The 16,676-nt window shown below is 34.6% G+C and overlaps 1 protein-coding gene across 1 annotated transcript; it reads left to right on the top strand.

Moving 5' to 3' along the window:
* The first annotated feature begins 358 nt into the window (after positions 1-358).
* Positions 359-16,630, top strand: LOC106648560 (homeobox protein aristaless-like 3). Its single transcript, XM_014365517.2, has 3 exons — positions 359-729; positions 14,138-14,343; positions 16,209-16,630. Exons 1-3 carry the CDS (start codon positions 534-536, stop codon positions 16,521-16,523), a joined length of 717 nt encoding a protein of 238 aa, XP_014221003.1. The 5' UTR covers positions 359-533; the 3' UTR covers positions 16,524-16,630.
* The last annotated feature ends 46 nt before the right edge of the window (positions 16,631-16,676 follow it).

Raw genomic sequence — 16,676 nt, 5'->3', positions numbered from 1 at the left:
TAAAAATGAAACTCTAACCAATTTTATCATCATAATAAAAATCTAATCAATTTATTTTAATATAAGCTAGGTTTAAATGATTCGCATGAGACCAATGATTGATGGCTCCAAAATTCAATATAATTTAATAAAGATCGTTAAATAAATTTTTTAATTATATATATCGTTGTAATTACAAAATTACTTTAATTCATATTCTAAAATTATATTGTATTTTTCTATTCCAATATAATTTCCATTATTGTATTATCGATTCTTGTTTCACGAACACAGCATTTGTAAGGTTTCAGTGCTTTGCAAAGAAACTTGCGTGTAAAGAAAGTCAATTCGAATTTGTATGAAGTATTGATTGAAATTTTTCTATTCCAGCTGTGTATTATTCTAAGATTTTGAGTTGTACATAAAATAATGTTGATGTAAATTAATGATCGTTTAACTATTTGTAAAAATTGCATAAAAGTGAATGCTATTACTCTAAATCGTTACACTCTTCAAAACGAACTCTTCAATGCTTGCGTACAGATTCCTTTGCTATGGAAGTCGGAGACAAAGAAGATACAAGTAAACATTACTTTGTAGTAAATAGTTCTTCAAAAATTGTCTCATTTCATGAAACTTTGAGTATTGAAAATTTTCGTGATAATTTACCGAATTCAGATCTACAATCAAACACTTTGATGAGTTTGATTGAAACGCAGTCACCTTCTGCATGCATTCCATCAAAATTAGGTGAGTTTTACTTAATATTTTATTTACAGATAAAATAATAAATATCATGTCTCTTTTTCATCTCATACAATGAAAGAAGTTATAACGTTTCTTCAATTAGAGCTTTTTGCGTAGCTCAGAAATTTCTAATCATCTGATAGATTTAAATGTATTAGTATATAATAGACCTAAACCATTAACAGACGCTTTTTCAAACAAGTTTTTAATTTTGAAAATTGCAATAAAGTATTTTCGAAATAGCTGCTTCAACAGAGCAACAAAAAGGAGTGTTTTAGTAATTAACGTTGAATATAATATGTTAAGCAAAAAGTTTATAGTCTGCATTTTGATAACTATTAATTATACCTTGGCTACTCAGAAATATATATTTAGCCCTTAAGAGGTAATAATTAATTTACGAATAAAATAAGCTATATTTAAGACACTCAGGAATAATTTTCACTTTAATCGCTTCAGGTAGCTGATGTTACACTTTTTCAACGTACCAATAATAACATTAAAGAAAAGATTTAAAATCTAATTATTTTTTAATAATTTCCGCAAAGATTCAAGATTTAATAAAGTTTAGCTAGTTTTCTGAACCCAGAGAATATACTAGTAGAGTAACGTATTTATAATGCTCTGCATTACCGCTTGGATTCATGCACCTACTAATTCATGAGAAATTTGTATGGACACTTCGATGTAATTTTGAAACAAGTTAACTTCATTGTGGGTTGAAATATTAAAAATAAACGTGCAAGTATGCAATGTTGTAGAGTTTAGCATTCACTGTTTTAAGATGTAGGGAAACTAATCAACTAATATTTTATTTTTTATCTCGATCGTATTTGGGACACCATTTAAGAATGTTTGTTTTATGTTCTTATAAGTAAAAATAATTAAGAGATTATAACGAAAAAAAGTTGCTTCGTTTCACGAATAGAACGAAAATAATAAGACTATAAATCAAAAAAGTTAATTTATCTGTTCAAAAAGGCCAATTTTCGAAAAACTGATTGCACCATTAGAAAGATGAGAAAAAATACACAAAAACATGTATTTGTTTATTTTTATGGTGAAAACCTAACGCGTGATAAATAAAGAAACGTAAAGAGTAGTGAAAAACAGGCTGCGGCGCTCGAAAATGGCCGACTGCGCGGTCTTCTTTTCTTCGATCATCGCTCGAGAAAATCGAAAAAGTCCCTTTTTTTAGAGTCATTTCTTATGTATAATCGCGAGATCTTTCGATCTAGACCCTTAAAAAATTCTAAACCTGGAGGTAAAAAGATACAGCATGTTTTATGTTCGGGTCCATTTTTCGAGGTTATGGAGGCTGGTTTTTACTCTTTTGAGCTCACCAATGAAAAGCTGAGGAAAAAACACATCGAAATCACTTACCCGTGTTTTTTTCTAGATAAAATATGAAGTCAAAAACTGCGTGATTTGGCTGTTCGCGCACACCGCTGGGGCATCTATCGTGATTTGCCCCATATTTTGATTGGAGTGTTACGTCCGGACTATTTGTTAAATAATACCCGAGCATTTATTTTACTCTAACTGTACAAAATCTGAGAAACACGTTTAAGGTCTGACACAAGACTTATTATAGAGTTTGCACATATAAAATGGATATTATATTTTTCGTTATACTTTTAGTTATAATGTACCACGCGATTGGCTCAGCGATAGCTCAGTTAAAAAAACTAGTATAAGGTGTTAGCGCGTGAAGACCGCAAGATGTTAGTGCGTCTGTCTAAGAGAGCTGAGAGCCGACCGCCCGAGATTACAAAGATCCGCGCTATATATAATAATTGTTGAATCCCAAATTACAGTGGGGCGATATTGGAAGAATATCCGAATTTGCGTAAGCTATCCCGTGACTAGAGCGTAGTATGATAACCCGTAAATTACATCATTCTTTTTATTACCCCTTTTAATGACATTATATCGAAAAACTCGAGGTCGAGAAACAGCGTGACGAGACTCGATTTTTTAGATATAACAGGAGTTTTGAACCAATCTTTATCTGTGAGGTCTTAAAATTTTGATAAAATTGTTCTTCTCCTCAAATGAAACAGATTTTCAAAAAAGATCCCTAAAAAATCACCAAAACTTGTCCTACAACATGAAAAATCATAACTATAACCTTGAAATACTTTAATTATGTCATTTAACACAGGTGCCCTTAATTTAATCATGGCAATATGGCAATAAAGAGGTTGGTTTCGATGATAAATTCAAGTTTTAGTTTCTTATTCAATAAAAAAGGAGATATATTACAGTCTATATTAATTATCATATCAACGTATGCTTATACTTCAAATTATCCAAATGCTCATTATTAAACTCAATCTACCATTGTTCAATTACATGGCTATGATATGAATGAAATCAATCATATTCTAACAATTATTCTGCAGCTTAACAGAAATTTTTATTTGTCAAATACTATACCAAATTAAAAAGTTTACCATACAGTAATTTAAAATTGTGGTAATACTTTTTTCAAAAGATTAAATGAGTGCAAGTATGACAGTCTTATACCAATTCAAATCTAACTCACGAATCTTTGAACGAATCTCTGAAAGTTTTTGGTATGCTGATGGGACAGCAATCTGGATTTACAAAGTACCCATGTTTCAAGTGCTTGTGGGACAGCAGAGATCGTAAAAACCATTATACCGACCACAAGTGGACAGAGAGAAATTCTTTAGAAGCTGGACATCATAATGTTATTAACAGTTCGTTAGTAGACCCTAGAAAATTTTTACTACCTCCTTTACACATTAAATTGGACATTATGGAACAATTTGTAAAAGCTTTGAGTGAGAGTGAGGAATGGTTACAAATATTTAGAATCTAAATTTTCCTTTAAATCTGATGCCAAATTAAAAGAAGGAATATTCGATGGACCAGAAATAAGAAAAATGCTGAAAGATGACAATTTTCCAACTAAGATGACTGAGGTTCAGAAAGCTGCATGGCACAGCTTCAAAAATGTTGTGGAAAATTTTCTAGGTAATCGCAGAAGCGATGATTACAAAGTTTTAATATCAACAATGATAAACAATTTCGGTGAAATGGAATGTAATATGTCTTACAAACTGCATTTCTTGCATAACCATTCAGATGAGTTCCCGAAAAACTGTAGTGATTTTAGCGACGAGCAGGGAGAACGATTCCATCATGACATCAAACATATGGAGCAGCGATATCAAGGTAGATGGGATGTGGCAATGATGGCTGATTACTGTTGGATGTTGAAGAGAAAGAGAGTGAAAATAAAGGACTAAACGCAGACGGCAACCTTTAGGCCGATCGTTTGAAGAAAAAAGGGGCGTTACAAATGAAAAAAGTAAAAAGGCATACGAAATTAACAATATTTCATCAAGTTTTGCCCTCTTTTCATTAACTTAACCTTGAAATGACATTGATCTTAACTTTTTACAGGTTACTGTGATGGCTAGTTTGACCATCTATTTATTATTAATAAAATATGCCAGCTGACTGAAAGCTAATGACTCGACTCTATGTCTCTTGGGTGGGGCGTGGTGGAGAAATGAATAACACAGGGACTTGGATTCACACACACAAGACTGTTTATTTAACCTTAATCCTAGTTACATAAATGTTGCTTACTATGTACCGGTGTTCTTATCTTCGGCGGCGACGTTCGGTGCGGCGACTGAAGGCGTCGGTGTGGTGTCTGTTGTAGGGCGGGCCCGTGACGGTCTGGCCTTGGCTGGTGCGGCGTCGGTGAGGGTGATCGGCGTCGGCGAGATCGGTGTCGAGGAGATCGGCGTCGACGAGGGTGTCCTCGGTGTTGATGAGGGTGTTCTCGGTGTCGATGAAGCCGGCACGGCGTCGGCGTGCTGGGCAGCGTCGGTGGTTGCAGCTGGACGGGCTCGCGTACTTTTCGAATAACTAACTCGCACTGATTCTATCGGGTCGGAGCCGAGCAACAGGCTGGCCTTCAAGTAAACTGCGAACTTTGACTCGAGAAGTAAAGATGTACGTGGATACCGAACCGACGAGCGTCGATGTGTACGCCTCGAACCGAGAATGAACACTGGCCCCGAGACTCTCTGAGTCTCGGTTTATATACTGTTGGTTGCTGCCGTACCCTCTTTGTCTGAGCGAGGGTCGCCGTGAACTTTATGTGTCCTCTAGAGCTTGCGGGCTGCGCGTTTTTTCCCATCGGTCGTTTCTGGGAATCTTAGGCGAAGGCTTGAGCCGTCCCCTTAGTTTCTTCGCTTGCAAGTTGTGACCTGATTTTTGCCAACATCCGTTTTTTCTGCGAATTGCCCGAGCCGGTTACCCTATCGAATTCCCGGTAACGGAGGCATCATAAATTTCGACTTGTAGCTTGCAAGCGCGAGTTATGCTTCACACAAGCGCGCGCTGCTCCATGCGTGTGCGCACTCACACCAGTGCGCGCTGTGGTGTACGTGTGCAGTCGCACACTAACGTTCACGGCTCTGTCCGTGTGCGCACTTACACCAGTGCGCGCCGCGGTGTACGTGTGCAGGCGCGCACTGACGTTCGTTGCTCTTATCTGTATGCGCACTCACACAATTACGTGCCGCGATGTACATGTGCGGCCGTACACTAGCATGCCCGTTCGGACTTGGTGTTGCATCGGGCTGATTTGCCGCCCCGGTGTTTTATCTACTCGTGGCCGTAGGGATGCTATGACCCTTGTGACTGGGTCATTACATTACTCAATCAAAAAGCTGAATTACTTAGCTCAAAAAACCTATACACAATCTTTTTTCGATACTTTGTCGTTTTCACTAGATTTAATCTTGAAATAAGCTTAAAATTAGTCAGTATAGTGGAAATGAACTTTGATTCAAATTCACCGACCCTTGAAACATAAAAAATATGTTTTTCGGACTTTTATATCGAATTTATTATGTTTGACCTTCAAATGACCTCGAAGGTGAGGTCTGAGAGGTCATCTGACTTTAGATTTGATTTCAGCATCCTCAAAAACCCATATAGGAGTTTTTTTCAAATTTTTTAACCTTTTTTTTATGATTTGACCTTTAAATGACCTCTAAATGACCTTTAGATGTCAACTTTGAGTCAAAATGACCTTGAATTTGAATTCAGTAACTCTCCAAACATAAAAAAATATATTTTTCTGATTTTTATATCGCATTTTCTAAGTTTGACCTTCAAATGACCTTGAAGGTAAGGTCGTAGAGGTCACCTGACTTCAGATTTGAATTCAGCATCCTCAAAAACCTATGTAGGAATAGTTTCAGATTTTAAAACCTATTTTACATGATTTGACCTTTGAATGACCTTCAAATGACCTTAAATCGATCTGATGGCGAAAAACCGACGACGGATTCGGATTCAGCGACCCCAAAAACATAAAGTCTACTGGGTCCGGTCTCTGGGACTGAGCATTTTTTTTTTGTGTGCCTGTGCTATTGAACAATTATTCAATGAGCTATGATAGTGTTACGGCTCTACTACTGAGCGTTATACATACGCCCTTATAAGTTTAATTGTTTATTTGCCGATACTGCTGGTGGAAGGTTGAATGAGTTGATATTGGACTTACAATTAAATATAACATTTATTTCTTACTTTTTGTATGTTGGTACACTGCTTGACGAGATGCACACACTGCACTATTAATATTCGCACTCTCTCTCTCACGCAATACACACTCTGGATCTTCCGCTGGGCTGACACTTGGTGGTCACTGGTTGAACTGGCCGAGGGCTATCCGCGTTATCACTGGCTATCGACGGAGGCTATCTCGAACACGATGACTGTAGACGAAAGACGAAGACTCAAAGAATGCTGGAATGCCCGAATGCTCGAATGCTCCGGAGGCTGAATTGCTCCGCGCTTATATACCCCGCCGTATCTGTGTCACTTGAGGACTTTGTTGTTCTCGAGCAACACCGCGGGTGCCGTTACGTCATTTATTTTTCCCGATGCCCTACGGAATTTATGGCCCTCTTCAGCGGGTTACGCGCGGTCATCGTGCATCAAAGCGCGGCTTATTCGTAACCCCGGGTTACCTCGAATTTTGATAACATACGCGGCCGTGCGACGACGGCTTAAGAGTCGCGGTGATCATTATCGTAAAGAAGCGACGAACCGCCAAAGACATCACCCGTGTAGATGTTTTGTCGCGATAGCGCGACACTTGTTTTCGGGTGTCTTGTGCTAATTTTGATTGCCCGTGCGCGCGATTCATACCGATTCGGCTGTACATGCCCCGATTGCGTGTGCCTATGAATCAGTTACATAGATTATGTAACAATAGTAATGAAATCGAACATATTCTGACAACTATTCATACGCAAAATAAACTTTTCTTTTTCAAACTTTAATTATACTAAAAGTCTGAAAAATAATTCAGTACGTGATTTTTAACACCTATTTTGTATAAAAAAACCTTACTTATGATTCTACTTGCCCGGCCGTCTCAATCGACATCGATGCGAACCTTTACTACATGATGAAAAGAAAGCTTTGCGTACTTTCAATATAGCTGAATTTCAAAGTAAAGATCTTATTTTTCTGAATTTTAAATATATATTAAAAACTTCGTCTTCCTCGGAGAAAGTCGTCACCAGGTCTATAATCATACCTGGTGCACTTATTAGGTCACCCGGGTGGACGAAGTAACGAAAACCGTTCCCACGGTGAAACTCGTCACCAGGTCTAAATTCATACTTGGTGCCCCGAGTAGGTCACCCGTGCGGACGAAGTAACGAAAACCGTTCGACTTCCTCGGATAAAGTCGTCGCCGGGTCGATATTCGTGTGAATACACCACGACTTCCCGGAGAAAGTTATCGTCGAGTACAGATCACGACCTAGTGCGTCGAGAGGGACACCCGGGTCGATATTCGTGTGAATACACTACGACTTTCCGTAAAAAGTCATCGTCGAGTACAGATCACGACCTAGTGCGTCGAGCGGGACACCCTGGTCGAAATTAGTGCGAAAATACCACGACTTCCCGGAGAAAGTCATCATCGAGGACAGATCTCGACCTAGTGCGTCGAGCGAGTCGCCCGGGATGATATTTGGGCGAAAAAACCGCTACTATTCGGAGAATCTTTGATATATGCGACATATACGCGACAGCGCGTACCTACACAACACACACTTGCAATGCGTATATATGAGGTGTGAACACTTTTTAGGTGTGAACATTTTGTAGGTGTGAACATTTTTCATGCTTCTCACTTTAATAATGTTATTTTTATCAAAAGTCGTGAACTTTTCGAAAATCCGAATACCTCATATCGATAGGATTTTTTCCAAGGAATCTAATGGGTTTATCAGATTCTCGATATCTGTTATCAAATTCTAATTAGAGCGAAAAGAAAGTTGGCGGAAAGTAATGGGCTGTATATGAGTAGCGGCGTGTCGTCACTTAGTTCTTGTCATACTTGCCAGGTGGAGCGCGACACGCGCTCCTCGATACATCGTTGGATTGTATTTTTATCCAGGGTTCCATAGCACTTTACAGAATTAAGATATCTGTTATCAAATTCAAATGAGAGTGAAAAAGAGTTTTCGCGGGCAGCGAAAAACGCCAGTGCGATGTAAATGAGGAGCGTGTACGCCGCAGCTCTCTCTGCCATACTTGCCAGAGCGAGCGCGAGCGCGCTCCTCGATTTGTACATTCATTTACTGGTTTCGCGGCTTTCATTTACTGGTAAAGCACTTTTTTTTCATTTTCATGAACTTTTATAAATGAAAATCAAGAAAAAGTCGGAACAAAAAAAGAAGTAAAAAATTAAAAACAAATTAAAAATTGAAAAATCAAGAAAAAATCAATTTAATAAAAAAATCTAAAATCAAACAAGTAAAAAGTAAGAAAACAAAAAAACTAAAAACATGAATCAAAAAAACGAGAAAATCAAGAAAAATCAAGAAAAAGAAAAGTTAGAAAGTCCCAACACAAGCATCGATGTTTCACATCTGATGCATTATCAATGCGTGCTTACTCTTCAAATCGTTCCCTCTCATTGAGTTCAGGAATCACAGTAGTTTCTCGAGCTTTAGCGCACCAGATGTGAAACATCGATACTTGTGTTAGGATTTTCTGACTTTTCTTTTTCTTGATTTTTCTTGATTTTCTCGTTTTTTTGATTCATGTTTTTTGTTTTTTTGTTTTCTTACTTTTTACTTGTTTGATTTTAGATTTTTTTATTAAATTGATTTTTTCTTGATTTTTCAACTTTTAATTTGTTTTTAATTTTTTACTTATTTTTTTGTTTTGACTTTTACTTGTTCGATTACTTTTAAATTCTTCAATTTTCTTTAATTAATTGATAAAGATGTTTCACATCTTGCAGCTGTTCATAAACAGCTGATTTTTTAAAATTTTTTCAATTTTCAATTTGTTTTATTAATCAAATTAGTGCATTGAGCTATTATCGTTCGTTGTATGTTAATATAACATGATAAAAATGTCGACTTCCCTTAAGAAGACACACACTCATAAACACGTATACATACATGCATTGATTAATATCAGATTTGAAAACATGCATGATAGTGCGTAGAGTCTCGCGACGTGTACGCATAAACAGTACATACCTATTCTGTGTATTTTCCTACGCATAAGCAAGAGAGAGAATGATATCGCAAAGCAGTCAATTCCGTGAGCTAAGCTGACTGCTGTTGCTTATGCTGTTACGTTGCCTCGTGCATATACGTAAACACAGGCATACGTGCGTCGAGTCTCGGCAGCGGGCAGCAGCAGAAAGCAGTTCTGTACCTGGCGCGGCAGCCAATCACAGCGCGTAGCGCAAACCGACGCTGTGTAGGCAGTTCTACTACCAAAGTTGCGCTCGCTCGGACGGACGGAAGGACGCTCGGTTTTTACGGGTTTACCCCTGACACCAAACGCGAATATAGATGTTTCACATCAAAACTCAATTAAAAATTCTGTGAAAATTCTAATAGGTAGAGGAAGGTATGAACTTGGACAAACTATTGGTTCCATTACCTGAAATTGGCTAAAAACCTGCATCCGAGTTGCTTGAAAGCAGAATTTTTCTAAACCTTTTAATCACTGGTCAAGTGACTCACTATTAAATCTCTCGCTGAATTATTTCTGATATATAGCAGAGGTGTGACGTAGACACCACCGAGTCACAAATTCTTGTTAAATTTTTATAGTGCTCCTGTTACTCAATAATGAACCATATTATTTAGTTTAATCCAATGGATCTTTGCTACTGTTTATCTTAAAAATAAATGACTTTAGGGAAACAATAAATCGTAAGAAATTCCCCAGGTAAAAATAGTATATCTGATCTGACTTGAAATCTCATATCGGATGAAAGTCTGGTGAATGCACATCAGATCTTATGCCAGATCTTATATCAGAATTTGCATATGATAATCGACATCAGAGCTTACATCAAATCTGATATTAGATCTAATGTCAGATCTGAAGTGACTGTGACGCCTTCAATTATTTAAACAATAAGTTTATTAATAATTAAAATTTAATAACTAATCTCAAACAATAAAAGTTATCGAATTAATTTAAATTCACTTTATCAAAAACCCAAACATTAAGATCTGATCGATGTGCGTTTACCAGAACATATATCAGCTGACAAAATCTCCTACGACACAATCTCCGCGACTAAATCTTCGGGACAAAATCTCCAGGTGACTAAATCTCCGTAATCTAATCTACGGGGACAAAATCTTCGGGACAAAATCTCCGCCGAATTTTATTTTATATTTTTCTACTTATTAGATATGTATTAGTGAGTTTTGGATGTGCGTGTTTTGGGATGCGTCTTGTGTGTTTTGGATGTACGTTTTTTGGTATGTGTATTAGTGTGTTTGGGATGTGCGTGTTTTGAGACGAATGTAAGTGTGTTTCTGCTTTTTTCCTATCGGAGATTATGTCCCGGAGATTTTGTCACCGGAAATTTTGTCGCGGAGATTTTGACGGTAACCCGATCCAACATACCATTTTCACTTGAGATCTTATAAAAAAAAAAGAATATTTCAGAATTTTCAACCTGGTCTATCACCTCTTTCAGAGATCTCTGCAATCTACCGGTTTTTATAGAAAAAACGTCAAGTTAAGGTCTTTGAAAAATATGATGTACAATTATGAGCAGCGGATAAATTATTAAGATACTGTCAGAGAGGTTGTGGCTTTGGTTCGAGAAGTTGACGGCGAAGAGTTTCAAGACCTCCAAGAATCAGAGGTTCGATCTTGTTTTAGAGCAAAGGCCAATTACCATTGAGGAAATCGAAGAGCTTTCAAACTACGAACACCAAGAAGACTTTGAAGAAGGCATGAGACAAACTGTTTCCGAGACTGCTTTTAATGCTAAGGCTGTTGCTGCAATTATAAATCTCGTGCTACAGGCGTCGGAGCAAGCAATGTACAATGATGCGATAATAGTCCGAAGTTTAAATTTCAAACGCTTATGTGATTTGGCGATATCGAATTGTACAGAGATGTTTTGAGATGATCAAAACAGTCAAAATTGACTGATTATTTTGGAAAACAATGACAATTTTTTATATTATTTATGAATAAAATTATTTTTTGATGTGAAACATCTATATTCGCGTTTGGTGTCAGGGGTAAACCCGTAAAAACCGAGCGTCCGTCCGTCCGTCCGAGCGAGCGCAACTTTGGCAGTAGAACTGCCTATACAGCGTAGGTTTGCGCTACGCGCTGTGATTGGCTGCCGCGCCAGCTACAGAACTGCTTTCTGCTGCTGTCCGCTGCCGAGACTCGACGCGCGTATGCCTGTGTTTATAACATATACGCACGAGGCAACGTAACAGCATAAGCAACAGCAGTCGGCTCAGCTCACGAGATTGACTGCGTTGAGATATCTTTCTCTCTCTTGCTTATGCGTATCGCTAATACATATAATACGTATGTGTTGTCTATGCATGTACGTCGCGAGACTATGCACTATCATGCACGTTGTCAAATCTGATACTTATTACTGCATGTATATATACGTGTCTATGAGTGTGTGTCTTCTTAAGGGAAGTCGAAATTATCATGTTATATTAAGATATAACGAACGATAATAGCTCAATGCACTAATTTGATTAATAAAACAAATTGAAAATTGAAAAAATCAAAAAAAAATCAGCTGTTTATGAACAGCTGCAAGATGTGAAACATCTTTATCAATTAATTAAAGAAAATTGGAGAATTCAAAAGTAATCGAACAAGTAAAAGTCGAAACAAAAAAATAAGTGAAAAACAAGTAAAAAAAAATTTAAATTGAAAATTGAAAAAATTTAAAAAAATCAGCTGTTTATGAACAGCTGCAAGATGTGAAACATCTTACTATTAATTTAAGAAAATTAAAGAATTCAAAAGTAATCGAACAAGTAAAAGTCGAAACAANTGAACAATAGTGGATTAGAGTTTGGATAATTTAAAGAGTATCAAATGGGATTTGGATCCATGCGATGAATAGTTTTCATTTTTCAACCAAAAGTTTTATTATACGGGGTGCGGAAGTAGCATCCTACCGAACCGAGTGCTGAAGTAGAATCTTTCAAACTGAGCGTCAAATTAGTAATGTGGTGAATTGAAATTAAACTGGCATTATTCTTCTTGCATGGTTCTATTAGCTAAAGTATTACTGCTAGACGCCGATACGAGATCGAGTTTAATTTATTACATGCTTCACATATATTATGAGAAAATAAAAAAAAAATTAAGCAATCTTATGTCATTTGCATTTTTTTTACACTTCAAAATTAATTTGCTGCAATGTTTAACTTTGCTGAAACTTAAATAAAATAATTTACCGTGAGTAAATATTGATAGTATTATTCTTGCATTGGGGTAGTAAAAAAACATTTATTACTATAAAATTTTTTTCAATTGAATCACAGTGTAATTAATTACCTGAACTCTTGCCTCGGTTAAATGTATTTTCAAAGCCAGTTCTTCTCTAAAAAAAACATCAGGATAATGTGTCTTATGAAATGCTCTTTCTAATTCTTCTAATTGAAAATTACTAAAAGTTGTTCTATATCGTCGTTGTTTTCTTTTTCCTGAACTTGAATTAGATGTATCTTCTTTTGATAAGCTTGGAGGTGAGAATTCATGAACTGTAAAAATTTAAGTCTTGTAATAGTAGTCAAATATTTATTTTTTTCAAAATTTTGAATGAAATATGATATTCTATTGGCTGTTCAGTGTGAGTAAATAACAATCGGTGAAAAAAGTGAGTAGTATGTTACATTTCTCCCAAAGAGACCTCCCACTACTTATAACAGATCTTTACCAAAATTTTATCGGGTCTCCTGTTACCTCTTATTAAAGGCCTTAATTTGTACTTTAATCTAATGAGCCTTGGGGTTTATTTAAAAAATCATTTTTTTATCTAAAAAGAAACGATGTTAGGGAAAATTATAAATAATAAATTAATCGGAAAGTATTGACAACAGAATAAATAGAAAAATCAGTTTTATTAAAAATTGATTAAAATTACATAAAAAACAAAATCAGCTGTATAAGAACAGCCGTAAGATGTGTAACGTCTTTATGAACATTAAAAATAGAATTTAACATTAAACAATTTAAGTAATTCTATCTAAAATTCGAATAATTAAATTAAAACAAATTTCGAGTAATTCGATTTAAAAAATTCAAGTAAATCAATTTACAATAGAAAAAAAAGAAGCGCTGCAAGATGTGTAACTAAAGTCACATTTAAAGGTAAAAAATTTAAAAACTTAACAAATAAAATAAATCAAATACTTTTACGTTTTATTTGATTTATTTTATTTGTTAAGTTTTTAAATTTTTTACCTTTAAATGTGACTTTAGTTACACATCTTGCAGCGCTTCTTTTTTTTCTATTGTAAATTGATTTACTTGAATTTTTTAAATCGAATTACTCGAAATTTGTTTTAATTTAATTATTCGAATTTTAGATAGAATTACTTAAATTGTTTAATGTTAAATTCTATTTTTAATGTTCATAAAGACGTTACACATCTTACGGCTGTTCTTATACAGCTGATTTTGTTTTTTATGTAATTTTAATCAATTTTTAATAAAACTGATTTTTCTATTTATTCTGTTGTCAATACTTTCCGATTAATTTATTATTTATAATTTTCCCTAACATCGTTTCTTTTTAGATAAAAAAATGATTTTTTAAATAAACCCCAAGGCTCATTAGATTAAAGTACAAATTAAGGCCTTTAATAAGAGGTAACAGGAGACCCGATAAAATTTTGGTAAAGATCTGTTATAAGTAGTGGGAGGTCTCTTTGGGAGAAATGTAACATACTACTCACTTTTTTCACCGATTGTTATTTACTCACACTGAACAGCCAATAGAATATCATATTTCATTCAAAATTTTGAAAAAAATAAATATTTGACTACTATTACAAGACTTAAATTTTTACAGTTCATGAATTCTCACCTCCAAGCTTATCAAAAGAAGATACATCTAATTCAAGTTCAGGAAAAAGAAAACAACGACGATATAGAACAACTTTTAGTAATTTTCAATTAGAAGAATTAGAAAGAGCATTTCATAAGACACATTATCCTGATGTTTTTTTTAGAGAAGAACTGGCTTTGAAAATACATTTAACCGAGGCAAGAGTTCAGGTAATTAATTACACTGTGATTCAATTGAAAAAAATTTTATAGTAATAAATGTTTTTTTACTACCCCAATGCAAGAATAATACTATCAATATTTACTCACGGTAAATTATTTTATTTAAGTTTCAGCAAAGTTAAACATTGCAGCAAATTAATTTTGAAGTGTAAAAAAAATGCAAATGACATAAGATTGCTTAATTTTTTTTTTATTTTCTCATAATATATGTGAAGCATGTAATAAATTAAACTCGATCTCGTATCGGCGTCTAGCAGTAATACTTTAGCTAATAGAACCATGCAAGAAGAATAATGCCAGTTTAATTTCAATTCACCACATTACTAATTTGACGCTCAGTTTGAAAGATTCTACTTCAGCACTCGGTTCGGTAGGATGCTACTTCCGCACCCCGTATAATAAAACTTTTGGTTGAAAAATGAAAACTATTCATCGCATGGATCCAAATCCCATTTGATACTCTTTAAATTATCCAAACTCTAATCCACTATTGTTCAATTACATGGCTATAATATGAACGAAATCAACTCTATTCTGACAATTATTCAACATAACGGAAATTTTTATTTTTCAAATACTATATCAAATTAAAAAGTTTACCACACAGTAATTTAAAATTGAAATAATACTTTTTTTAAAAGATTAAATGAGTGCAAGTATGACAGTCTTATCCCAATTCAAATCTAACTCACAAATCTTTTATTTTTCTAATTTTGGAATAGTTGAATATCAATCTACTATTGAACAATTAATTTATGATCTATGATAGTAATGAAATCAAACATTTTCTGACAACTATTTATACGCAAAATGAAATTTTCCTTTTCAAACTCTATATGCCCATTATACATCATAAAGCATACGATGTGCGCTTGAAAAGACCTACATTTTTCATTTGAAACTTTTTTTCGTAAAGTTTGTCGTTCAAAAACTACAGCCGAAAAACGAGTTTTGGGCAACTTCAAGGGGCCCAATTGTTTAATTTCCCATCAGTTGCATAGTTGCATTTTACACTACTTCATTTCTACCATCGAACACTAACTTTTCCCGGTGTCAAACTGTGGTTGCGAATTTTTTCATTTTTAACATAGGGTCAGATTTAATTTGACTGGACTAATAGCAAATATAAAAAGTTTTTCGAAATTTTGACGTTAAGCATTTCTATAGACAAAAACAATTTGAAAAAAAATTGTTTTCTTAATTTTTCGAAATACATTGTTTAAACAGATAACACGTCTAATTTTTTCGAACATTTTTCATCGATTATTCATTACTTAATAATTGAGGGAAATTAATAAAAAAATTGTTTCATGAAGTTCAGGAGTCTATTTATTTAAAGCAACACTTTGCATATCAATTTTCGATACTTCAAGCCCCTTAAAATTCTTTAAAATTAATCATTTTTTGCACCGACGAGAAGGTAGACAGACGTCTTTAGTGTTCCTAAAGTATCGAGACTCATGAACAACAAAAATCTTCAGTTTTTTCATATCAATGTATAAGAGTATAGTTAAACCGATCTGCGTTGTAGAAACTGTGTAGTGACTCTGATACTACATTGGTATAACGAGTAAAATGCCTATCTAAATACAAACTAAATTAGGGACCAAGCAAAAATTTAGTTTCGTTCAAATACAGCAATATGATTGAAGCTTGTTTGGTCGACTGACAGAGAAACTATATGCTTACCCAATTAAGATGGATATTATAAAAAATAATCATACCCTGTAAAAACTTGTTTTAAAATATATATTATTTATTTAAAAATATTATTTATTCTTGATTTGAAAAAAATAACATTATTTCCGTCTATAAATTTTTGTTTACAGTTATTTATAATAATATTTTCGTAGGTATGGTTTCAAAATAGACGAGCAAAATGGCGAAAGCAAGAAAAACAATCAAAACGAGATATAAATTTAACATCTCATGTTTCAATGTGTGCGCCCCAAATTCTAATGCAGCATCAATCACAAAATCAAGTACTATTGGAACCATCTATTGGAGGAGTTCCTTCTATCTACCTCGGTATGGAGTGGTCAAGTTTAACTCCATTCACGCATTCAAATTCAGTGATTTCCGGGCTTAGCAATAACAAATTATCGGATTCTGAAGATAATTTATTGTTAGATTCAGAAATTTTGCAGTTAAAGCAACAACGTTCATGAATGTGAGAATGGAAAAATAGGATTAAAAATTATTCTACGAATTCAAAGTCATAACTTTCATACTTCATTGCACCTTTGATTAACCAATAAAAGCACGAATATTTTGATCCATGACTTTTACTTGATTTAATCCACTCTTATATGCTAAAACTT

This window comes from Trichogramma pretiosum, unplaced genomic scaffold, assembly GCF_000599845.2.
Source record: "Trichogramma pretiosum strain Unisexual culture from Peru unplaced genomic scaffold, Tpre_2.0 scaffold69, whole genome shotgun sequence".
In the NCBI taxonomy this organism is placed as follows: Eukaryota; Metazoa; Arthropoda; class Insecta; order Hymenoptera; family Trichogrammatidae; genus Trichogramma; species Trichogramma pretiosum.
This window is presented reverse-complemented; position numbering and strand designations above follow the sequence as displayed.

What these genes read in the sequence shown, in the direction of transcription:
- LOC106648560 (XM_014365517.2), top strand. Translation starts at nt 534, where the DNA reads ATGGAAGTCGGAGACAAAGAAGATACAAGTAAACATTACTTTGTAGTA. An exon ending in ATGCATTCCATCAAAATTAG is followed by an intron (nt 730 to 14,137) that starts GTGAGTTTTACT and finishes AAATTTTTACAG; the next exon opens with TTCATGAATTCTCACCTCCA. An exon ending in TAACCGAGGCAAGAGTTCAG is followed by an intron (nt 14,344 to 16,208) that starts GTAATTAATTAC and finishes ATATTTTCGTAG; the next exon opens with GTATGGTTTCAAAATAGACG.